Source organism: Alternaria arbusti, assembly GCF_024043155.1.
Source record: "Alternaria arbusti strain BMP 1465 chromosome Unknown scaffold_4, whole genome shotgun sequence".
In the NCBI taxonomy this organism is placed as follows: domain Eukaryota; kingdom Fungi; phylum Ascomycota; class Dothideomycetes; order Pleosporales; family Pleosporaceae; genus Alternaria; species Alternaria arbusti.
In genome coordinates, this window is record NW_026249944.1 from 1249157 (window position 1) to 1272734 (window position 23578).

Consider the following 23578-nt stretch of genomic DNA (forward strand, 5'->3'; position numbering starts at 1 on the left):
TTATAAGGCAACGTGTTCTGCGGCGACTCAATCTTTCATGCTGACATCGGCACTGCACGATGTGATTTTCCAGGCGGGAGTGCAAAGAGTTTGTATGCTTCAGCACAAAAGCTACTGAAACTACCAGACGAAACCAAGATTTGGACAGGACATGACTATCCAGCGTGTCCGCTACGATGCGAAGCCGTGCCTTGGATGACTGTACGGGATCACAAGGAGAAGAACAGACATCTCGCGAACCATGCGGAGGACGATTTTCGAATCCTGCGAGAAGAACGTGATGCGAGTCTGAACGCGCCAAAGCTGCTGCATCCGTCCTTGCAGATAAACATACGCGCCGGTAGACTCCCGTTACCGACACAAAGTGGTGAGCTTTTGATGCATCTTCCAATCAAGATGAAGGAAGGGTCATGGGAGACGGGGACTGAGCGGCGATGAGCATCTCTAGGCGGACCCAAGCGTCATCTCGGCGGGGACGGTACTAGATAGTATGTACACAGCACAACGCTTTTTCCAATGCGGCTCGCGCAGGTGAAACGATTGTTGCATCCTTGCATTTTTGACCGAATGGTTGAAGTAGACCTTGAAGGCTATATCGGGCTTATCATATACCTAACGTATTGTTATCAAGGCCCACAAGTCCGTACAAATCCTGGAGATCGAAGTCGGGGAAAGCATCGTTGTCGATTGATGTGGCCGGAGGAGCCACTATACTTGACGGTGAATCGACGGAGGAACTACGGAATACTGCAGATGCTACCCTTTTCAAGGTGCGTAACACGATTCCAGCAGCCGACCATTGGCGGCTCATAGATTTGAGTACCCCAAGTAACAGCTTCACTCGGTCAGCGTGCTGGTCCAAGCAACGCCGAGGGCTTTTGTCGTGCATTGCGCCGATGGAAAGCTGAACGACAGCAGCAAGAGCCAGTGGATACACAAAGAGTGGTGTGTGCTTTTGAGTGGGAGTACGCAGCGCCGCTAACATAGCTAGGGTCTTGGAGGCTTCGATGGCTTTGACGGAGTGGATATGCTGTCGATTGCAGGGACAAAGGAGCTTGGTACAGTTGGCTCCAAGTACGTCTTGTGTTAATAGGTCAGAAGATATCAGATCGCCTCTGGGATAATGCACGAGAATGGTGCTCCATTGGATGATAGTATGCGCTTGGAACATGAGTTCGTCCAGATCACCGAAGGTGTTTGAGATCTCCGCTTCGCTTTTGGAGCGTGGTAAGTGGTATAGAAATGCAGCAAGCGCATTATCAACGGCCTGCACCAGATCTCGATCCACCCCATGTTTTCCAGTTATAGTCAAAACTCGTCCGAGAAGACGTACGGCTTCTATGCGGTAGCAGAAGGACGAAAATACCTTTTCCTCTTCGGCAAAGACGTTGCCGTGGAATTCGGCCATAGTTGCTGGCATAAAGCACATTCCGGCTTCGTAAGTAAAGTCGTCGCATGGTAAAAGCACGTCGGCGTTTACTGTGTTGGTTTTGAATGTCGATCTTCGCTGCAATGCCGCGATGCAGCCGTCAATCACGTACAATTCGTACCAAGTTCTCCGCATGCTTTCTTCCAGCACAGTCAGATCACCAGCATGCGTTGAAGCAAAGCTCCGCTGGTGCATGCCGAGTCGTAAAGCTAGTTCGATCGTGGAATCAAGCATCTTCTGCCCTTGATCCGTAGCGTTCTCCGCGAACAGGGCGATGGTGTTGAGGAGTCCTGCTTGTACCATCTCGGCTGTGTTTCCTTCGCTTTGAGCAAACTCTCGTGCCACGTTCGCGCGCAATTCGTCGAGCGAGACAGCATGTGAATAGCGACCACCGATGAGATGAACTACCGCTTTCAGATAACGAGGGTATCCTTGTTGCCAATACATGTCCCTTGGTAGAAGGATTGGGTGACTCGCGTGGAAGTTTAGATAGTAAAGATTCACCAGTTGCTCATCGTCAGCCCACTCGGCGCACTGGTCTGGCGAAGTAGTTGACATTCTACGTTGCAGAAGGGCCGGATTAGGTGGAGCGGCTGCATCGTCGAGGGAGAGCCATTCCGCTGCAGAGGGCGCACGGGAGAGCGCTTGTGCACCAGCGGGGTGCGCAACCGGGCCAGAGGAAGCGGGTACGGTGTGAGACAGTGTCGGCTGCTCATCAGTGTCTGCGCGCGTTATGCCACGTCGGCGACCTCGTCCAGAACGCTTGTAGGTGCATGCAAAACCACGAGTCTGGCACCGCCCACATATAGGTTGGGTTCCGTCGCACTTGAGGTGGGTACGCCGACACTCTAGACATGCGAGTGAGGCAGGTCGAGCATGATTTCGCGATTCAGAAGAAGGCATCCAATTCGTCGTCGATTTGTTGTGGAATGAGAAGGTTTCCAGCTGCTGCGCGAAAGCGACGCGATTGAAGATGCCGAAGACCCTGGAGACATTTGGACCCCGAAGACGCTAAGAACGCGTCACGAGCTAGCCTTTCTTGGTTGGCGCAGGGGCACCTGCCTTCTAATCATCTCTCCAGAGCTCAGCACGCTCTCACACAGCACAGATAGCCTCCACTGCTATCATGACTTTCGGACATTGTCTCGCTGCAGGTCTTTGAGTTTCTGACCGATGAGTATGAATGTCTAGATTTCCACATGTGCGACACGGTTGCAGATAGCCAGATCACAGCATATTACCTACCAATGATCTCTCTGATGGCAGATTGCCTGCATCGTAAGGCCTGGCTATATCTACCTGTCAGCACAAACGGCATCATCCATATGCTTTCGGCAGTGCGATATTCACCGTAAGACAAAACTTATCGCTGCTCGCTGTACGCCCAGCCGTCTGCCAATGACGAGCGCTGGGTCGCAAGCTGCTTAATCAATACTGCAGCATCGGTACGCGAAGTCGTCTTTACAGCGAGGCGCAGGTATTGACTTCATTGAGCTACCATATACATATGCAGGGCGTAAGTCGACTAGGATACAACTGCATCACCTCTCAGGCATAAGAACATCTTTGTCTACGCACGAGATGGGGACTTGCTACTTCCCTCTGTGTTCTACTCCCTTCAAAGATCCTCCAGCGTGATGATGTCGAGCAAATTTGCAGAAGCACACATCGGAGAACCTCAAGATATATTCAACGACCATAGCATGGATCACAACGTGGCTGAGAAGGATGCGACCACAGCGGACGCTCATGACATGCATCGCATGGGAAAGACGCAGGAAACCCGGCGGAACTTCCGTTCTATCACCATTCTAGGATTCTGCATAGTTCTTCTTTCGACTTGGGAGACTATCCTTGCCACATCCGTCTTTGCTCTTGCCAATGGAGGAACAGCAGGGCTTATCTGGGGATACTTCATCGTCATGATTGGGTTCGGCTTCGTTGTTGCTTCGCTGGCTGAAATGGCATCGATGTGCGTATAGCTTGATCACCTCCAATGATACTTACTCACTTCTAGTAGGGCACCAACGGCTGGCGCACAGTACCACTGGGTATCAGAGTTCGCACCACCAAGCTGCCAGAAGTTTCTCAGCTATCTGGTAGGTTGGCTCGGGGTTCTGGGCTGGCAGACCGGTGCAGCAACCGTTTCGTATCTTTCCGGCAAACAGATCCAGGGCCTCATCATCTTGAACAATCCGTCGTACATTCCGAAGGCGTGGCACGGAACGCTCCTCATCTGGGCTGTCCTGGCCATTTGCTTGGTGTTCAACACATACCTCTCTCGCCATCTACCATTGATAGAAGGAGGCGTCGTCATACTGCACGTTGCTGGATTCTTCGCTGTCGTAATTCCACTCTGGGTCATGAGCGATAGAAGCCACTCTTCCAGCGACGTCTTCACGGTCTTTGAGGACAATATGATGTGGGGGAATATTCCGCTCGCGGTCATTCTTGGCCTCACGAGCGCTACCAGCTCCTTCGTTGGCGTTGAAGCGGGAGCACACATGGCGGAGGAGGTACGCGATGCTGCCCATGTGATTCCGCGCGCTATGATGTGGACGTGGCTCGGGAACGGGCTGCTCGGCTGGATCATGGCAATCACCTTCTGCTTCTGCGTCACCGACACAGTCTCTGTACTTACGACCCCACTTGGCACGCCTTTCATTCAAGTTTTCGTCGACACGACCAAGTCCGTAGGCGGCGCGACTGCGCTGACGGTTTTGATGTTGGTCGTTGCGATTTTCGCTTGCGTTGCTATCATGGCAACAAGTTCACGCCAGGTATTTGCCTTCGCGCGTGATAATGGCGTCCCATTTGCGCATGTCTTCAGCAAGGTTCGTCAAAAGCCTACTTCGCCATGGCTATCACTTCAACCGAGAACTGACGGCGAGTAGGTATCAACGAAGCGCCAAGTACCGATCAATTCGACCTACATAACGGTGGTCTTTGTCGTAATTTTGTCGTGTATCAACCTCGGCTCCACCGTCGCATTCATGCAGGTCATTTCGCTTGGTGTAGCTTCGATGCTGACCTCGTACCTGATCACGATCTCGTGCGTTGCCCTGAAGCGCATAAAAGGTGAACCGCTTCTGCCGTCCAAGTTCGACCTGGGACGACTTGGATTACCGATCAACATCATCGCTGTACTGTTCCTGCTGTTTGCTTGGATCTTCTGTTTCTTCCCAGTTGGGCCTCGGCCAACAATTACAGATATGAACTGGGCAGTATTGGGATATGGGATCGTCGTTCTCTTTGCTGTACTGTACTACGTCCTTCGTGGCAGACACGCGTACGTTGGACCGGTCAAATACGTTCGGATGACATGAGCAAAGTTTTTTCTTGCCCCGAAGACATACACTCAAGCTTGTAGTCTCGGCGTGGTTATCGCAGATCTGTTATGTGGAGCTCTGCAAGGGCGAGCATGTGGCGCGTGTACCCATCGACACGGCTTCGGCGTGACACGAATCCGGATATCACTACTAAATATCTACTATACGAGAAGTACGTGCATTAGCGCTGTACCTTATCTTGTCGAAGCGTATATTGCATCGATGATGAATCGCCAGCGCCACGACATGCCATCAACTATCTACGTATCACTGCCAGCGACAACCTCAGCAATGTCATCTCACAACGCGCCCTATATACTGACAACACCATCACCGTACTAACTGAAAATATTCAAGCGCAGCCCAGGAGCAGATCCTTCAAGGCGCGAAGTAACCATTGCATTCGGCGGACCACAGGGTAACGGTCACGCAGGACAGCAAACATACGATCAGAATCTTCACAGTTCGCTGGATCGAACGTCACAGTAGTGAGCATCTCGGTAGTAGCTGTAGATACACCTTCTATTTGTTTGCATCTGCAACAGGTATGTTGTTACCCTTTCTCACTTTCGCTCTTATGACCGTATCGATCGTCTCCGCAGCGCCGGTTCGCCCTTCTCTGTCCATTACGGAGACAACAAAAGTTACGGTAATGGCAGCATCCATAATCACGGGTACAGCATCCGCATCAAATAGCGATAACGACCTTCAGGCGCGCCAGTGGGAGTGGACACCCACCGCGCCAGCATGGACCGAACCTGCGTGGACACAACCTGCCTGGTCCGATCCAGCCATCGCACCCGTACCAACGGTCCCACCTTGGACACCATCTCCATCATATCCGTACGTCGAAGCTACCGTGCCTGCATCCACACCGACGTACTCATATGATGAAACCCATCGCCCTGACCCCAACGACGCCAAGACAAACGGTATAATCGCTGGGTGCGTCATTGGCGCTCTAGTCGGCATACCCATCCTCATATGAATTTTCACCACTGTGCGGCAGTGCTTCCACAGGCGTGGTCTCGCGCCATCTGAAAAGGATGGAACGGATCTCGAAGCCGACGCCGATGTCCAACGTGATTCGCAGGCGCTGACCCCTAGCACGCTACGCACAGCAATTACCAGCAATCATGCGCGGAGTAAGGACAGTTTTATGCCGACACCGACTCAAGGTTGTGGCATCGTCGATGCGCCGCGTCTAGCTGAATCGCCCGAGAACAGGACATATAGCCCACGCCGACCTTCTCCGGTTTATCAAAACAATATTCCTCCCTAGGATACGCATTGGCCAGTTGGCGAGATGGAGCAGGACTTCACGTCGACGCGCAGAGTCTGGTATCGGGAAGTTTAGTAATCGAGAGTCGGAAGTGACGCTTTGCTCGTTGAGTGCACTTACATAGATATGCATCTTATGGTTAGCGTGGTACAACAAAGCATAGTGAATGATCAGGAGATCTTTCTAGCACTTTGGACAACTGTTTAAAGATCTCAATTTAGAACTGTTCATCTAACACTGGCTCGACAGCACCGGATCAAAGAAATTGAGAAATACGCTGGCTTTGAGTTTCGGCCCCAACCTTACCATCGTCGCAGTCGAGTGCTTGCCGCCCTAGCTCTAGATCGCCTCTTAAACCAGTCAACAATTGTAGCTACCAAAGTCGGCAAAGTCAAGATGTTGACCAAAGTGATGGCCAATACCAGAATCTTCCCCACTAACGATACAGGGTCTCGACCAAACTGCTTATCGCGAGTTAAGCGCCGGAAAAGCAACACCACAAGTCCAATGTTCCAGGTAGCGACAACATTCCGCATTGCCAGCAAAATGATATGGGAATTCTGGACGCTGCCATTGATATACCAATCCGGATGACTTATAACACATTGGATCTCCTTGCGAATAGAAAGACACGGTAGATCTAAGATGTAGCGTTCGAAGACGTGGAACCACACCGAGCCAACACGCGAACCGACCACAGTGCGAATCATGGAGCTCTCATGGGCAGGGCGATGGGGGAGAAGATGGTTCCAGTAGGGGCATAAACCGGGCTGCCGTTTCATCCACTCAAACAAGCACTTGTCTCCCACGATGTGGCCACATGCTGTGATCTGGAGGGGTAAGCAGTCGTCGATAGAGAATGGCTCGCGGCAGATGTAGCATACATCGTCTTCTTCAACGGAAGCTATGTTGTATTTGTAATCCGGGATCAATGGAACGGCGATGAGCGGCTGGAGGAAGTGCGGCATGGTTTGGAGGGAATCTTATGGTGGCTGATGGTTGTAGTGATTGTTCCTGCGAAAGGTCGGTCGTAGTGCGAGTTATAGTAGAGGCGAAATGTTGATGGAAATAGTCTTGACTGGCTTCGGCTGCAATCTGTATCTTTTGGTGAAGTGACTGAGCATCACCCTGTGCAAGCACACACAGCGGAAATACTCTGAACAAATCTGTCAGTGAATGGTATCGTGAGAAGTTAGTCTGCGAATAGATCAAGGGACAGCGCGGATTTCTAAGAACAAGACACGACTGTGCGTGTATGTCATTCAATTGATGAGAATCAATGTGGGTCGTTCATGACTCGTATCCAGGGTATAAGCCTCCCATGCCCAACGACCGAACGCCCAGTATGCCCAAATCGCAACGTGTACTGACATAAGCCGATAAAAACACCCATAACCTTCGCCGTCATTATCGAATTATTTTGTGATGATCTCATAGCTCAGGCTTCGCCTTGTCCTCATTGATGTCATCTTTCTCGACCACGACAAAGTCATCGTCGGTGTCGGTGGTCTTCTGCTTCTTCGGAGATGGCTGTCGAGCATCGTCGGTATCTTTAGGGTCGGCTGTTGGGGCGTCTGGGAGTTGCGATGCGAGGTCGGAGGGTTCAGTGGACTGTTCCTCTTGCGCCTTGGGGTCGGAGTCGACTGGTGGGAAGTAGTCACTAAGTAGTCGTTAGTGTATGAATTGACACTGATGACAGCTGAGACTTACGGGATGTTCTTGAAGTAGGCGTCCTCGTCTTTCTGGAGGAAATTGCAGAAAACGACGCGGTCAAGCTTGTCCGCCTTGCCCTCTTCTTCGAGGAACTTGCGCACCGTCTCGAGTGCGACTGTGCTAGCCTCGCCGCTGGGGTAGCCGTAGACGCCAGTGCTCAGCGCTGAGAATGCAATGCTCTTGCAGCCGTTGTCGACTGCTAGCTCCAGGCTTGTACGGTAGCAGCCTGATAATAGTTCTGCTGAGCGCGAGCCCTCCTTCCAGTATATCGGCCCAACGGCGTGAATGACCTTCTTGCTAGGCAGTTCGTAGCCATCTGTGATCTTGGCACTGCCTGTCTGGCAACCGTCCAGCGTCTCGCACTCTTCTAACAAGCCGGGCCCAGCTGCGCGATGGATCGCACCATCCACGCCTCCACCACCTAGAAGGGAAGTGTTCGCGGCGTTGACGATGGCGTCAATAGCTAGCGTTGTGATGTCTTGTCGAATGACACTGATCTTGTCGTTGAGGGTAGCGGACGCGGTGTATGTGGACTGGACCTTGTCGTCGCTTGGCACGATCTTCTTTAGCTTGTAGAGCAAGGTGAGGGTGGGTATCTCGTCGAGGGATAGTGTGTCGGCCATTTTGGGTGACGCGCTTCGTGATCGGGAGGACAAAGGTCTTGCGAGATAATATGCGCTCGTCATGAGTGATCGGAGTGGTTGAAATGCTCGTGTGGCGGGTGTTACTAACATGGAGGGAGCGCCGTGAGAGAGTACCTGAACGCCTGGAGAGCTGGCGGGAGCGGCTGCAGCTTGGGCCTAGGCCCCTCCCACAGCAGATGCCCCACTTATCAACGAGCCTTTCCACTTTAGGGCTAATCACGTGCAGCGTATGCTTTTTGAGATCCCGTCACTTTTCACCACGACTTTCTGTTACTACCATCACTCAATGCAGTAATCTTCAAGACCCATGACGATATACAAAAACTTGATTTTGACTCCTGTCATGGTCTTGTACGTGCTATCCTACGTACGGCTTCAGTCTTGCATCCAACGCCCTTGCATTTAACGACACTCAGACATGCCTCCACTACATCTTCCTACCAAAGAACTACCCCGACCGCCCCAGAGGTGATCATAGTTCTTCCATATTCGAAGCTGACGCATTAAATGAGATACCAAGGAGAGCCTGACGCTGATCAGAGCTCATTTCCTGTCTCCAACTTTCAAGTCCTTCAACCATCTCAGCAAGTCCTCCCCATTGACGTTCTTGCCATACGCCGGGATTGTACTAGAGGCTTTCGACATTTCCGAAATTGACCAGACAGATTCGAACGCCGCACCACAGCGTCGCCACTTTGTATGCGATGTCGCACGCTTCTCATTGGGATGACAAACATCGCCTTTGCGAGACGTCAGATACGTTGTCGGCCGCGGTCTTACCCTAGCGCAGTCCAAGTCAACATGCCAATACTCTTGTGAGGTGTAGAGCATGATATAGCCAGCCAAACACGTTGTTGCTGCTGACAGTAGCGAGCTAAGCGACTTGCCGCCGTGCCCAGGTGCGAAGGACCGTCCCGCAATTTTATCGTATACGGCGGCTCCGTCATCTTGTGCATGTCAAGAGAGGCTATGCCAGGGCTTGGTATCTTGGGGCGGAAATATTCATCCTGCCACGTGCCAGGGGAGCGCGAGCATGCCCAGGTGTGGTCTGATAATCTGCAGCTGCTATGCGGCATTCGGCTTTTGTCCGTGGAGACGGATGTTGCATATCGCGAATCCATGGTTCGATCTTACAGGCAGGCCATTTACAGACAGAAACACGTTTACTGCTCAAGTTGTTCCATGTTCGTTTGGTCGAGGTGAAGGTACTAGGTTACCAGATGCAAGATCGAAAAAGGCATGGAGTTCCACCACGGGCATAGATTTTCCCCCGACCCGCTCTTTACCCCGCACACGCTACCGGCGTCTACTGTTCTGTCAAACCACCCATACCGTCGATAACGGTCGGCCGCCAAGTGCCTTATGTGCATCCTCCATGCGGCTCTCCGCCTATAAAATATCGCGACCCCAGATGCCAACCATACGGTAAGGCTTGACCTTGTCGACTGCCAAGTGGACCCTTCCCCAGATTCGCTACGATGATCCGAGAGATAGCTTGGAACAGCAACTGTTGCGGTAAACATGGGACGATGCTAGTCCTCGTGCAGTTTCCCCGCGGGGTATGACTGTAGTGATGGCGAGGTAGCATCATGAAGGATGGCTCGGCAATGAAGGCCTGCAAAGCGAGGCAGCGGGCATAAGAGCACACACACCCTTCGCTGAGAATGCTCATAATCAGGCTAGAAACCATACTCTATCTATCTATCTTACGATCAACTTAACTAAATCTTTAACCAACATATGGGTTGCTTTAACACTCATGCATCTGGTACTCTGGACCCGCCAGAGGTCCGCAACTGGCGGATCCACCTCATCGCACTCATCGCCTCGATGTCTGCGCTAGCTAGTAAGTATAGTTGAATCAGTCTGAGTGTAAAAGCTAATGTCGAAACAGTGGGTTACGATACAGCCGTTATTGGCGGGACTATGGCACTCGAGTCCTTCATTCGTGACTTTGGCATGAACGACATCGCAAAGAGCAATCGCGACACAATTCAAGGCAACATCGTTTCTACTTTCCAGGTAGGTTTCCAGAAACGAGCTATTGCAGAGTCGCCGCGGACTGACAATGAGTAGGCGGGATGCTTCTTCGGAGCGCTTATCGCTTTCCCCTTCGCGGAACGCATTGGTCGAAAAAAGACTATGATATTTGCGTCCGCGGTATTCCTGCTTGGCGGCACACTCATGACTGCCTCTCAAGGTAGTCTCAACATGATCTATGGCGGTCGAGCCGTAGCAGGTCTAGGCATTGGCGCATCAAGTATGGTCGTGCCTGTTTACATCTCTGAAACAGCTCCACCTTCTATCCGTGGCAGATTGGTCGGCATTTTCGAAATTGCTTCGCAAGGTGGAGGTATGCTAGGCTTCTGGATCAACTATGCTTGTGATCAGACCATTAGCGTCGAAGGCCAGACGCAATGGATCGTTCCTCTTGCGATCCAGCTCATCCCTGGTCTGCTCTTGCTTCTCGGTGTCGCATGGTGCCCTGAGTCGCCTCGATACCTCGCAAAGAAGGACAACTTCGAAGGCGCAGAACGCATCTTGTGTAAGATTCGGTGCCTCGACGAGTCACATGCGTACATCCAGCACGAGATGAGCGAGATCCGCGCGCAAGTCGAACGACGTAGCGCCAATCGACAGAGCAAGAAGCAACAGTTCATGAAGCTATTCCAGAAGGGTGTGCGTAACCGCATGGCCATTGGTCTTGCGCTCATGTTCCTACAGTCTTTCACTGGTGTAAGTATATACCATCTGCACGACACGATAGAGGCTAATCTATCAGGTCAACATCATCACCTACTACGCACCTCGCATCTTCGAAACACTTGGTATTTCTGGAACGTCACTGAAGCTCTTCTCCACTGGATTCTACGGTATCGCAAAGACACTCGGCATGTTTACCTTCACCTTCATCGTTGTCGAGAAGGTTGGTCGTCGCAAGGGCCTTATCTGGGGAGCTGCGCTCGGTTGCATACCCATGTGGTACATCGGCGGTTATGTCATGAAGGCTGATCCAGCTGGAGCTGCTCTGAGAGGCGATGTCACACGCAACGGCTGGGGCTACCTTGCTATGGTCTGCGTTTACATCAACGCCTTTATCATCTGCGCTACGTGGCAGGGGATCACGTGGACTTACGCTTCCGAGATCTTCCCACTCGACATCCGTATGCTTTGCGTCTCGCTCACTACAGCGGATACTTGGCTGGGTTCCTTCATCATTGCCCGCAGTACCCCATACATGATCTCAGATCTAGGTTATGGGGCTTACTTCTTCTTCGCCACCATCTTAGTCGCAATGGGTATCTGGAGTTTCTTCTTCGTACCCGAGACAAAAGGTATCAGTCTTGAGGAGATGGACGCCCTCTTCCTAAGGCCGATGCACCAGGCTGTTTGGGCGCAGCTTCGCGGCAAGCCGATATTGACCGAGGAAGAAGTCGTTGCAAGGAATAAGGGTATGGAACATGAGAAGGATATTGGTGTTGAGACAATTGAAACAGTAAAGAGATAAGACGAATGAAGGCGACGAGGGGGCGCGATCGATGATGGCCGACAGCTCGGCGTCATTCCCTCTTGTCGCCAAAGAAGGCGGACGGACGCGCTTGGACCTTTCCAACCCAGGAAGGTTCAGGCGGCATTCAATCAACAACTCCGTCTTCATACTCCTGCATTTATCTCAGCGCTTGTGACCTGTGATGCACTGGTTTTCCGATATTGACTCTCACTCTTCATCTGCATCGATGCGCTGCAATACCTAGTACTAACTCAACATGCCCAGCGCTCCAGCTACCCGGGTAGGATATCGTTGCTTAGGTAATGGCAGCTTGGCGCCATCAGGTGTCGCAGATCGCAATCCCCTAACTGGGAAGCTGGCCTCCTGCATTACCGCTCTGACAAGACGACCACACGAATTAGAACAGATCGCACACTTTCTCTGACGAGGTACATCGACCGTTACTTCACTGTTCGGCATGGACACCAGTGCTGCAAGCGTTCTCATGGTCCAGGGAAAGCACGAATAACTCCGGCGACAAACCCTACACTCCCGCATTCAATAGCGAGACTTCGCACGCGACAGTACGACCACCAAGAATCCTGTGAGACGGACGAGATGCGGAGAAGTCATTGCATCTGGTGTCTGACAGCCACAAATCGCGTCAGTACCCCAATGACGGTCGATGCCTGCAATTCTTGCCGAGGTACCCGAGTACGATGATTGGCTGAACGAGCGGATGATCTACGGCGGAAGGGGAGCTTGCGCAGTGCCGAGGCATCGTCAATAAGCTGATTGGTGGTCGGACTATAAGAGGAGCTCACCGGAAGCGATTTGTAGACCGCATCCAGATCTGTTGCAGGGGAAATGGACTCTAGCATCTGGCCGCGCGCGCTATTTGTCGATCACCTGGAGCCACGACTCCGGATGCTGGGGCATAGGCTGTCGTTCTCGCTTTCGCTTGAATCGTGGATCGTTCTTCCTTCCACGATCATAGGCTACACCATGCCTCCGAAGATGCTTAAACCCTGGAGTAACCTCAACTACCGCTCAGGCTAAACGAAGACCGACGATGATCTGCATACAACACCGACACAATATACACTATCGACATCGTGCTGACAGACTAGCATCCAAATCAAATCGCCCTAGCGTGCTGTCATCTCGACTTATAACAGCTGCTCCCAACATGGAAGTAAATGATCCGAGAGTCTTGCGTGACTTCCAACTCTACATCCTCAATCATCCCCTACCTCCACGATGGCGTTGCACATCGCTTCGTCCTTGAGCAAAGCGCTGTTGCTATGCTCTTTTGCCCCAACAGTCCTGTCAGCGCCCGTTGAGAACGGACCAACAGTCACTCTTGCCTCTGGTGTCATCATAGGAACCACGACCAAGCCCTCAAACCAGCCATCGTTAGCAGCCTCAGCGAACGCCTACCTGGGAGTTCCTTTTGCTAAATCGCCTCCTCTTCGATTTGCGCCGCCCGAAGCAGCAGTACCTTGGTCTAGTCCTCTTCAAGCCCAAAACGTCAAACCATCATGCATTCAGCAGTTTTCTGGTACTGGCGGTGTTCGCGATAGAACCATAGAGTACTTCAATGACCCTACCTTTCCACCGCCAGCGGAGAGTGAGGACTGCCTGTATCTCAATGTCTATACACCACCGGATGTGACATCTTCAAGCAAAAAGGCTGTTATGTTTTGGCTCTTTGGAGTATGCATCTACTGTCGGTTTACTCAGACTCGACAGCATGCTGACAAGTGCAGGGTAACTTGGCTTTCGGAACTGGTGGACTAAAGTACTACGACGGAAGCTCCCTAGCAATCAACGAAGATGTCGTCGTGGTCACTATCAACTACCGCACAAATAGTGAGTATTTCCGTCATGATACGTCGAGATTATTCGTATCTAACTTGCCCAATCTTAGTTTTCGGCTTCTCAAACTCGCCCGAAATACCCTTCGGCTCCCAGAACGCTGGCTTCTTGGACCAGAGATTCGCATTGCAATGGGTACAGGATAACATTGTGCAATTCGGAGGCGATCCTTCCCGCGTCATGATCTTCGGCGAATCCGCAGGCGGCGAGTCAGTGAAGCAACTGCTGGCCAATCCACCCAGTCCACTTCCATTCTCATCGGCTATCCTTGAGTCTCAGAACGCGGTACTTCCCGGAAACGGCCTCGTCAACTACAAGCAGGTGTTGCTGCATTTCGGCTGCACAGACATTGCGTGTCTTCGCAAGGTACCTGCCGTGGACATCAAAGCATATATTGAGCCAAACTCTCTCGCATTCCCACCTGTAAACAACGATGGCACATCAGTCCCCGACGTCAGACTCAGCATCTCCACTGGCAAATTTGCCAACGTACCAACCATGCTTGGAACGAACCTGAACGAAGCACGTGCCTTCTTAGCAGTAGCCGGTGTAACGGACGGTAAAACGGCCTTGGACAACTTCTTCGACCAGTACAACATTACATCGCAAGTCGTTCGTGACTCCATAATCGCGGCGTATGCTGCACAGGGTATCACGGACTTTTACGAGCTATCCGATAGGCTCGGCACAGATTTAGTCTTCACATGCACCACCGCCAGGCTAGCAAACTACCTCGCCATTTCTGGTCGCCCAACCTATCGATACCAGTTCACACCCGTCTTCCCTTCGGTCGGGATCTTCCCCGATCCAGGCGCCTATCACACTGCCGAGATTCCTGAGGTGTTTGGCACATATCCGCTTTCGAGCCAGTTCGGTACTGCAACGCAGCAACAGATTGAACTGAGTGCTTTCATGCAGAAGACTTGGGCAAACTTTGCGAAGAACCCCGCTGGTGGCGTTGGATGGCCCAAAGTGGGTAGTGCGCTTGGCAAAGAGTTGGGTGTGCTGGGCAAAGACGGAAGTAGTGGTGTGACTGTCCGGCCACTGCTGGAGGCAGACTATGCTTGCCCGCTATATGCAGCTGTTGAAGATCTTCTGGGCTTGTCTTTCAAGTAGATGATGGTGTTGTTCCCGGAAAATCACTATGTAGAATATGACGAGGAATGATTCATGCTTGATACGCTATCAGCGTTTACGCTTGATACACTAAGCTTACAACGAACAAGGTGATCACAACAGTTGCCAGCACCCCTGCGAAGATGCTAAACCCAATCGTCCTTCTACTACTCAACCTCCCTACAACAAACTCCTCCCTCAAGTCCTTTTTCACCAAAGGTATCGAGAGAAGGAACCCGACACCAGCTAGCCAATAACCAGTAGGGATAATGATCGCCAAACACAACTGTGTCACCCTCCTGTAGCTTTCACTCGTTGTCTCCTCATCCATCAACGACAGGCCAATGATCTGAGGCCCTGAAGAATAAATGAGAACTTGCACACTACCCCAGATAGCGAGACCGAATGTTTTATAGCGCGGAGGGAGAAGAAGCGCAATGAGCGCGAAGAGACAGCCTAGCCAGAGTTCCGCAGTGAGGTACGCAAGACTCATGACGCCGTAGAGAATCTTGATGCCTCGGTCTTCCGAACCATTGGCAATATCGCGCGAGAAGATCATGAGGAGAACGAAAAGCGAGCTGATCATACCTCCAATGCCGGTCAGATAGACAGGCGTTAGTTTCGTACGTGGCCACAGTACCGAGGTCAAGATGCCGCCACTGAGTACCGCGACTGATCCGACGACACCGACGATGATGCCGTAACGCGAGAAGATTTCGGTATGCGAAGGATATGTATCGCCGAGATAGCTGGGCATGTAGTATCCGAAGACGTTGCCGCTCAACTGACGAAAGCCGGCGGAGAGAATGAGGAGCCAGAAGGAGTTCATGCGGAGTATGTATGTGAAAGTAGCATGCAGATCAGACGTTGCTGCTTTCGACCTCGATGTACCTTGGATGTGCGGTGGTATATCGGCGAGATCCTCGTCTGTGCTGTTGCTGTGATGGCGTGCGTGCCTTTGAACCAGGCTTTCTCTTCTCTTTGGTTCCCGCAAGACGAGTCTCAATAGCACCGCTACAACACATCCCGTGATACCGATGGCTCGTAGAGCTGTGCGCCAACTCGTGCCAGTTTCCGTAAACGCGGTTGCAATCTGGCCACTGATGGCTTCGCCAATGTATACTCCAACATAGAGTACGCTCTCTCCAATGAACACGTTCCTCCATCCCACCAGGTCGCTGATGAGACTGATAGATAGTGCCTCAACACTTGCCTGTCCGATACCCATTCCAAGTCTTGCACAGAATAAATGTCCGAAGTTGTTTGCTAGAGACTGAAAGATGACGCATAAGCTCCACCATGCCGCTGTAACGCACAAAACCCATACGCGAGCAGATGTATAGTCTGACAGGAAAGCGATGGGGAGAGCGAGTATGGCGTAGACAATGCCTGTTGCGTAGCCTGAGAGAAGGCCATATTGGGTCGAGCTCAATGAGAGATCTGCTAACACAGAAGTCTGGAAGTAAGATAGAATGAATTTGTCGTATTGCGCCAGGAAGTAGTTGACGAACAAAAGCGCAATGCAGAGGTATGCGTAGGCGTTGTGGAGAAGCGATTGCTTGGAAGTAGTTGCGTGCGTGGTCGGTACCATCTCGTCTTGGTAAGGCCGTTTCGTTCCATCATCGTAGGGACGTTTCATGTCCATTCTCAGTGCAATATTGGTTGTATTGAAACGTGAAACCTCGTAGATGCCGACATCAGCTGTGTCTAGACTCGTTGCATACCAAGCGGTGGCGCAAAATCGATGACGTAGCGGCCACCACACCCCGCAGCCGAGATACCCGTTGCGATATGAGGTTAGACGTTGCTGCGATCTGTAGTTCATAGATAAATCCACTCTCCATGATGCCTAAGCCAGAACCGCAACTTCCCTTGGGCAGCTCTTCGACACTGCGAGGGTTTGCCGAAAGCTTCTCGTTCCACAACTCGCCAGAGGCATTCATCACATCGCGTATCATCGATTTCCAAAGACAGCACCCGGAGGCCGTAGAGAATAGAGCTATCGTTCGGGCAAAGGTGCTGAATCGCAATGTCGCAATTGTCTCCTCGCATGCGCAAATCCATCAAGTCCTGGCCCAGGATGCGGCAGGTTACGAAGCCAGTGGCGCATATGCTGAGCTGATGGCACCGTTCTTTCCATCACCGAACTTATTACTGACGGATGGTGACGAACATGCATCTATGCGTCAAACATGGGAAGCGAGAATGGAATCTCTCAAGAAACTGCTAGCTCCTGCAGTATCTGAGCGGGTCAGTCAACATTTTTCTGAGCCGTCAACGTCAGAGATAGACATGTATGAGTCTCTGAAAAGGCTTTCATGGAAGATACTGCTCGGAACATTCCTGGGTCTCGACCGCGACAACAGTCTCTTCGGTACGCTGGAGAGCCTACAGGAAGACCTGCTTCGAGGCCAATTCTCGCTGTTCCCGGTGACAGTCAATACAGGATTCTGGCACTCGCCTCGCAAGAAGGGTAAGGAGGCGAACAAGAAGCTACAAGACAGAATGTTGCGTCATATGAAAGAAGAAGTGAAAGGATGTCCATTTGCTGTCGCGGACCAAGGCGAAAGAGAGGACGTAGCAAAGCACTCAGTCCTCTTTACCAGCAGCCTCGCTGTCAAAGCGCTAGCATCTCTTTTGACAGCCTTCCTGTTAAACCTTTTCTTATATCGGACGAAGGAGGGCCGATCGCTGGCCGATACTTTGGCCGGTGAAACTGAACCAGGGAGGCTTTCGCTACGCTTACGCGCCATACTATTAGAGACCGAACGACTTAGCCCGCCCATTGTAGGCGTTATGAGACGGTCAACAAGAGATAGTATCATTTTGTCGCCGGGGGAGCAGGCAGACATCAAAATACCAAAGGGCTGGGACTGTTGGTTGTACTTCGTGGGTGGTGGTCGTGATCCATCGACCTACGGGCCGACTTGGGACGTGTTCGACCCAGATCGATATCTTGACAAGGGCCTAGCGCCCGGTGTAGCCTACGGAGCGGGTCCAAAGACTTGTTTGGGTCGCGATGCGATTCGCGAGATCGCGCTGGCTGTAGCAGATACATTTTTGCGCCTCGGGATCCAGATTGATGGGAAGATCAAACCGCGTGGAGTGCGCGGTTGGCTGGGGTGGGAACCGAACGATTCGGTGATGCCTGAGGATTGGGCTCGAGATATGAAGCAGTTGCCGACTCAGAGACCGTCAGACCCAATTATGATACGTTTGTCGCGTAGCTCTCCATAGCAGGATTTCAATGTATTCGTCGCTTGATGTTCCTCTTCGTTATGTTGAAAGCCAGCATGGTCCACCAGATAGCGTTCAGCCCAACCAGCATAGCGGTTCCGATCTGACATCGTTTCCTGAGCATTGCATACGCTTGGCACGGACCAAGGCCATGATGCTGGCCGTATTTCGTCAATATCCAGTAAACGACACCAAACCTTGAAACCGCGAATGTTGCCAAGAAGGCTATATCTAGAGCAGTATTTGATGCTCCTGTGCGCTGTCGGTTCCACCATCGCGCATGCATTAGTGGTGTACTGCCATTCATCAATAAGAACGCGGTGATCACCCACATCCCCTTTTCTTTGCCAGCTGCAATGTACGCTTGCAACACGAGTAACGCGGATGAGAGCAGCACGTGATGAACGAGAGTGATGGGTGAGTCCCGGGCCACAACGCGTAAGGCAGCGCGAACTGCTGACTGGTCCTTCTTGCGGCGTGCATGAATCATCGCATAAGTGTCGTACAGGAGGTAAGCGGTCTCCCATGCAGTCAGCGCGTTAGCCAACTTGTTGTGACCATTGATCGTAGGGTTACGCGAATCGTCTAGGTGGTGGCTCTTTCCGTGAGCGTCTTGAGGGGCTGATCTTTGTGACGGTAGTGTCGGCCATGACGCGTATCGCAGTAACAACAATGCAGTGATAGAAGATGTTGTGGCATGCGCTGCTGAAACGGCCTTATTGAACCTGATTGGATCTGTTGGCATTCTCGAGGTTCGGTATTGCAAAATGTTTCTTTTCAGGGCTAAAGGAGTGCCATGCAAATAGCGTATTGATGGGAGGCGATGAAATGGCTGCGGTGGCTTCTTGGGCGCTCCTCGGCTGACTGACACTCATGATCCGTGCGGTATGCACGTCATCGATCCCTTCATCCCAGCCACCGAGTTGGACCCGATCCGCAAACAACATCATCACGTTATTCTCAGTTAAAGCGAGTCGCAGTAATGTCTCGTACACTTTACATCCTGTACAATGCCGACGCATCTATCATGGGCAAATTGAGGTACGGTTATCGAAAGATTTGCCATTCTTCAGAAGAGAATCCAGCTTGTGCCGCCTGTATGCTTCCCTCGGCGAGTTTATTCGTCTGATAATGTGACAAAGTATGCTGATTCCCGCAGGTGATATTACACATGGCGGATTATCATTGAAGGAAACACCAGCTTGGGTAGAAGCGAAGAAAGCAATAGAGGCTGAGTCTGGACACAACATCGTACAACGGCATAGAGATGAGCTGTCTGAAGAAGTTCGTGGTCAAGATGGGATGTTCCTAGTACTGGGATCTAATTATTGACCATTTGCAGGTGAAAAACTTCATCGAGTCCAACAACATCCGTTATCCGACCATTGTGTCGAGCGGAAGCAATGGAAGTCTCTCGGAGGTTATGAGCAACTCGGAGCTTGCGGCTTGTAAAGGCAATGCACAAAGTGTCATCTCGAAGCTTCGAGAGAAGGGCATCATGCAGCAGAAAGCGGTCTCTCCTTCTCTGTAGCGAGTTCCATTCGATACAAGTTAGCTCAGCGCCTGCACAAGCCAATTTGTCCTTTGAGCAATGCCTAAGCATACCAAAAGGGCCATAGTCCATGAGAGATGCTGCAGATAGCGAGGAAAGGTGAGCATGGCTGTGAAGAAAGCCGCGCTTTCCGTCCCTTCGATAAGTGCTGGTCGCATTGCCACGCTGGTCAGCTCTTTGACCCTGCTTCCATCTTTCCCGCTGCCCTTGCGCTTCTCGAGAATGGCGCCAATGTAGAACAAGACGAAGTTGTTGACGTGAAAGGATGATTCTAACACAGCCACTGAGAGCCAGATGCTCTTTGCATTGGGCTCATCATTACGTGCTAAAGCACAGGATATAGGAATGGCTGAATAGACGATGAAGTCGCCCAAGAGGTCGAAAAAGCCGCCAACATCCGAAGACTGATTGCGTTTGCGGGCGACAGCGCCGTCGAGACAATCCAGTGCCCTGTTTAGTGCCCAGAATGTGATACTCGCTAAAATATTGTTGGATGCAGCGTAAATACAGGAGATCACACCCGAGGAAAAGGCCAGAAACGTGATGACTAGTGGCGAGCAAATGGAGGGAACGAGTGGCGTGATAGAATCGAAGAGCGTGTCTTTAATCGGTCGAAGCTGGATGTCTAACATGACCGCGGTAGATGTCGGCTGGATAGCGAATGATGGTGATGGGTGAGATGCAATTTCGCTATAGAATGCCTTCGGAACCGTTCCGATCGGATGACGTCAAGAGTCATGAATGCCCAGAGAGCGCCAAAGGAAGGCAAATGCATGCGATTCAGCATACTATGAACTTCTCTTCACTCGGGACCACATAGAATGATGGTGTCAACGTGTCGAGCTGTTCTAGGATCTTTGTTTCTCTCTTCCATCGCCTTCCCAGACCTATACCAGCCTCTTCTCACACCTCTGTGGCAATGGCTGATACGGAACCCGCTATATCGTCTGTCAACCTTTGAGACAATATGGACAGTCCTTCTTTACGCAGTAATCGAAGTGTCTATGACCGTTGTGTTCATGCGAAACCCTCAATGGAGATTTGCAGTCCAGCAGAACACGAAAGATGGCGACGCAGCTAGGAAACCGCATGGGATGCGACGCCCTTCGCGGCGATGGGGCGAGGCTGTCACGTACATGACGCCGCTACTACTCATGGATCTGACCATGATCAAGAAGTTTGCCGATGTTCCGCTTATTGCAATGCTAGAGTCAGGCAATTACTACGCGGCCGCGGCAGCAATCGCAGCAAACAACACCACTACGGCGTATCACCATACGTTTCTGGTGCCAACACTGCACAACATGACGATGTCTTCGCCGCTGCAAACGCAACGCGCTCTTCCCAACCTTCCTCCTACGAGCCGCCGAATCGCCCTCGAGCTCGCGACGAGCTTTTTCTTCTACGATGCGCTCTTCTTCCTCTTCCACTACTCGCTTCACGTCATACCCGTGGTCAAGCGATGGCACGCACCGCACCATCGACACGCCGAGATACACCCCCAGATTACCAACCAGTTGCACATTCTCGAGCGACTGGGCCTGGTGCTGCTGGCCAACTTCAGCCTCAACATCATAAAGAGCCATGTCTTCACGCGGACTTTGTTTGTACCCATATTCGTATGGCTATTAGTCGAGCTGCATTCGGGGCTGGATCTACCGTGGGGTTATGACAAGATACTGCCCAAGGGTTGGGGAGGCGGAGCAAGAAAGCACAGCCTCCATCATGCACGAGGCGGTGGAGGCTACGAGCCGTACTTTACATGGTGGGACAATTTGCTGGAACAAGCGGGCCAGATTCCGAAAGAACATGTCGAATAATTGCGCACGAGCACCCTCGGTTACGGATGCATCGTACGACTACCAAAATGTCAACAAGCACAACGAGGGCGCGTCTACGGCCTATGTTTGCCTTTGAATAGCCAGCGAGCCGCAGCGGTATAAAACGATCCACAGCATAGCTTTCTATAGAGCCTCGCCTTTGTGTCGGTATAAGATGTGCGTTGAGCCTCCGTGGGAGCGGGAACTTGCGAGATACCGAGGTCGCTAAAGATCAGGCGCCAGCCGCCCCTATTGAACGCCACACGAGCTCGATTCACGATAGTATGGAGGGCCTCGCGACGCGAAAATTCTATACAAAAGAAGTTTCGCTGTAGAAAAATTGTAGGTATCGCTCATCGTCGCTCGTTCTTCGTACAGTCACTCGTTACAAATTCTGTGTCTCATCGACAACTTCACTCTTTCAAACTTCGTACTCTTCACAAGATCGATACAGTCACCATGGCTTCAAAGTTCATCCTCGTCTCCTTCATCGGCCTAGTTGCTGCGCAACAAGACATCCCAGCAACTATGTCAGTCCCATGGATCGGCGACATCTTCGAAGGCTCAGTCTTGCCGAACATGGTCGGCTCCGTTGTCACCGCGAATCCCACCGCTACGACGCTTGCACTCGCCTGCGCTACCTCCATCGACTGTGGTCTCTTTCCAGCCGAAACCCTCGTCTTCGGTCCTTCGACTTGGAATCTCAACATGGGAGACCCAAGCCCGGAGTCCGACTTTACCGCTACAATGGACTGCGTGATCATGCCCGAAAGCGCGATATGCAAAGAGACGGCTGGTGGAACCGAGGCAAACTTTCCCGGCAGCAGCACAGAGCCATACAGTGGCTCAGCTGTAGGCACGTTCGAATTAGTGATCACGGCTGGTGTAGAGAAACTCAGCCAGGCCACAGAAGCTACTACCACTGACGCTGCGACATCCACCGCTACTTTGTACAAATCACATCCGATGTCTGGATTTGTGGAAGAGATGAGTGCTAGCACAGGTGTTGCAGCGAATTCTGGAAGTGTGAGCCAAACTGCTAGTGCCGCTGCGGCAGATGCTACTGGCGCTGCCAATGCTAAGAGTGTGGTTGGTGGAGGTCTTCTTAGCATCGCTGCTGGTGTAATCGGAGGCCTGTTGCTATGAAGCCTTGATAGCCCAATACTAGCCTGAAATATATAATTGCTTCGCATCGCTTGGCCGTACATGGAAACCTTGGCATACTTTGGGATGCCCTACACTGCATGACTGCGCCTCTGGGTATATACTCGGCTTCGAAGTAGAGCACTCTATTCTCGGGGATCAATCATGGCAAATCAACACGAGATACTTGGCATCCCCTCTTCTTATGTCGTGTAAGAGGTGGTTTTGATGTGAGAGATCCCAACAAACACGTACGTGGAAGTGCAGACAGGCTAAACTCTACTGCACGAATGGGTAGCGAAGAACTGTATACGATGTGGCGATTCCGGTTGGTGTTATTATTGCTGCAATGTACAGTGGAGGCGATGCAGAATAGAGAATCAACGCGCGCAGGGTGAAGACAGGGCGGAGGCTACCTACCAAGGCATGTATATAAGCAACGCCTACCGAGCCGTTATCCTACTGAACATCCGGCTCTCAACTTCAGAACTCTCAAAGACCATTCCACATCTCAATTCGGCTTGTTAAATATGCGTCTCATTGTACCAACCCTCGCCGCGATGATCAGTCTCTCAGCGGCAGACTTCTTGATATACAGTTTTGAAGACACCAATGCCGGCGAAGTCTACGTACGATATGCTCAGTTATCTGGTTGTAAGCTGCAGATGCTAATGTAACCCAGAATGCCTTCCTATTTCTCAAGGGCGAGCCAGACTGTGCCGACGTATGTGACGGTGATGGCAAAGGTGGCTGGTTGACCGAAACGGAAGACGCAAGTGATGGTGGTGCGCGATGCAAGACGCCCAAAGAATCGCCATTCGGATGCTCTGGCGGCGAGGGCGAGATCCTAGAGCTGGAAATGAACATTAAGGATGGTAACCCGCCTTACCACTTTACGATATACAGTAAGCCTCAGCGTAACTCTTCTTGAATGGACCACTACTC

At 51.7% G+C, this 23578-nt stretch overlaps 10 protein-coding genes across 10 annotated transcripts; 7 read left to right on the forward strand and 3 right to left on the reverse strand.

The window, feature by feature from the left end:
• Nucleotides 1-3069: 3069 nt before the first annotated feature.
• Nucleotides 3070-4323, forward strand: J4E86_004065 (uncharacterized protein; the record flags this gene model as incomplete). Its single annotated transcript, XM_051444612.1, has 2 exons — nucleotides 3070-3401; nucleotides 3450-4323. 2 exons carry the CDS (start codon nucleotides 3070-3072, stop codon nucleotides 4321-4323), a joined length of 1206 nt encoding a protein of 401 aa, XP_051304237.1.
• A 3148-nt stretch (nucleotides 4324-7471) lies between these two features.
• Nucleotides 7472-8376, reverse strand: J4E86_004066 (uncharacterized protein; the record flags this gene model as incomplete). Its single annotated transcript, XM_051444613.1, has 2 exons — nucleotides 7472-7700; nucleotides 7751-8376. The coding sequence occupies 2 exons, from the start codon at nucleotides 8374-8376 to the stop codon at nucleotides 7472-7474; spliced, it is 855 nt and encodes a 284-aa protein (XP_051304238.1).
• Nucleotides 8377-10227: 1851 nt separating this feature from the next.
• On the forward strand, nucleotides 10228-11905 carry J4E86_004067 (uncharacterized protein; the record flags this gene model as incomplete). The annotated part of the gene is made up of 4 exons (XM_051444614.1): nucleotides 10228-10243; nucleotides 10292-10419; nucleotides 10474-11133; nucleotides 11180-11905. 4 exons carry the CDS (start codon nucleotides 10228-10230, stop codon nucleotides 11903-11905), a joined length of 1530 nt encoding a protein of 509 aa, XP_051304239.1.
• Nucleotides 11906-13147: 1242 nt separating this feature from the next.
• On the forward strand, nucleotides 13148-14881 carry J4E86_004068 (uncharacterized protein; the record flags this gene model as incomplete). The annotated part of the gene is made up of 3 exons (XM_051444615.1): nucleotides 13148-13603; nucleotides 13657-13759; nucleotides 13818-14881. The coding sequence occupies 3 exons, from the start codon at nucleotides 13148-13150 to the stop codon at nucleotides 14879-14881; spliced, it is 1623 nt and encodes a 540-aa protein (XP_051304240.1).
• Nucleotides 14882-14957: 76 nt separating this feature from the next.
• On the reverse strand, nucleotides 14958-16526 carry J4E86_004069 (uncharacterized protein; the record flags this gene model as incomplete). Its single annotated transcript, XM_051444616.1, has 1 exon — nucleotides 14958-16526. One exon carries the CDS (start codon nucleotides 16524-16526, stop codon nucleotides 14958-14960), a length of 1569 nt encoding a protein of 522 aa, XP_051304241.1.
• Nucleotides 16527-17062: 536 nt separating this feature from the next.
• J4E86_004070 (uncharacterized protein) lies at nucleotides 17063-18118 on the forward strand (the record flags this gene model as incomplete). The annotated part of the gene is made up of 1 exon (XM_051444617.1): nucleotides 17063-18118. One exon carries the CDS (start codon nucleotides 17063-17065, stop codon nucleotides 18116-18118), a length of 1056 nt encoding a protein of 351 aa, XP_051304242.1.
• A 1551-nt stretch (nucleotides 18119-19669) lies between these two features.
• On the reverse strand, nucleotides 19670-20302 carry J4E86_004071 (uncharacterized protein; the record flags this gene model as incomplete). Its single annotated transcript, XM_051444618.1, has 1 exon — nucleotides 19670-20302. One exon carries the CDS (start codon nucleotides 20300-20302, stop codon nucleotides 19670-19672), a length of 633 nt encoding a protein of 210 aa, XP_051304243.1.
• Nucleotides 20303-20491: 189 nt separating this feature from the next.
• J4E86_004072 (uncharacterized protein) lies at nucleotides 20492-21490 on the forward strand (the record flags this gene model as incomplete). The annotated part of the gene is made up of 1 exon (XM_051444619.1): nucleotides 20492-21490. The coding sequence occupies one exon, from the start codon at nucleotides 20492-20494 to the stop codon at nucleotides 21488-21490; it is 999 nt and encodes a 332-aa protein (XP_051304244.1).
• A 459-nt stretch (nucleotides 21491-21949) lies between these two features.
• J4E86_004073 (uncharacterized protein) lies at nucleotides 21950-22636 on the forward strand (the record flags this gene model as incomplete). Its single annotated transcript, XM_051444620.1, has 1 exon — nucleotides 21950-22636. One exon carries the CDS (start codon nucleotides 21950-21952, stop codon nucleotides 22634-22636), a length of 687 nt encoding a protein of 228 aa, XP_051304245.1.
• A 557-nt stretch (nucleotides 22637-23193) lies between these two features.
• On the forward strand, nucleotides 23194-23564 carry J4E86_004074 (uncharacterized protein; the record flags this gene model as incomplete). The annotated part of the gene is made up of 2 exons (XM_051444621.1): nucleotides 23194-23262; nucleotides 23316-23564. 2 exons carry the CDS (start codon nucleotides 23194-23196, stop codon nucleotides 23562-23564), a joined length of 318 nt encoding a protein of 105 aa, XP_051304246.1.
• Between the last annotated feature and the right edge of the window lie 14 nt (nucleotides 23565-23578).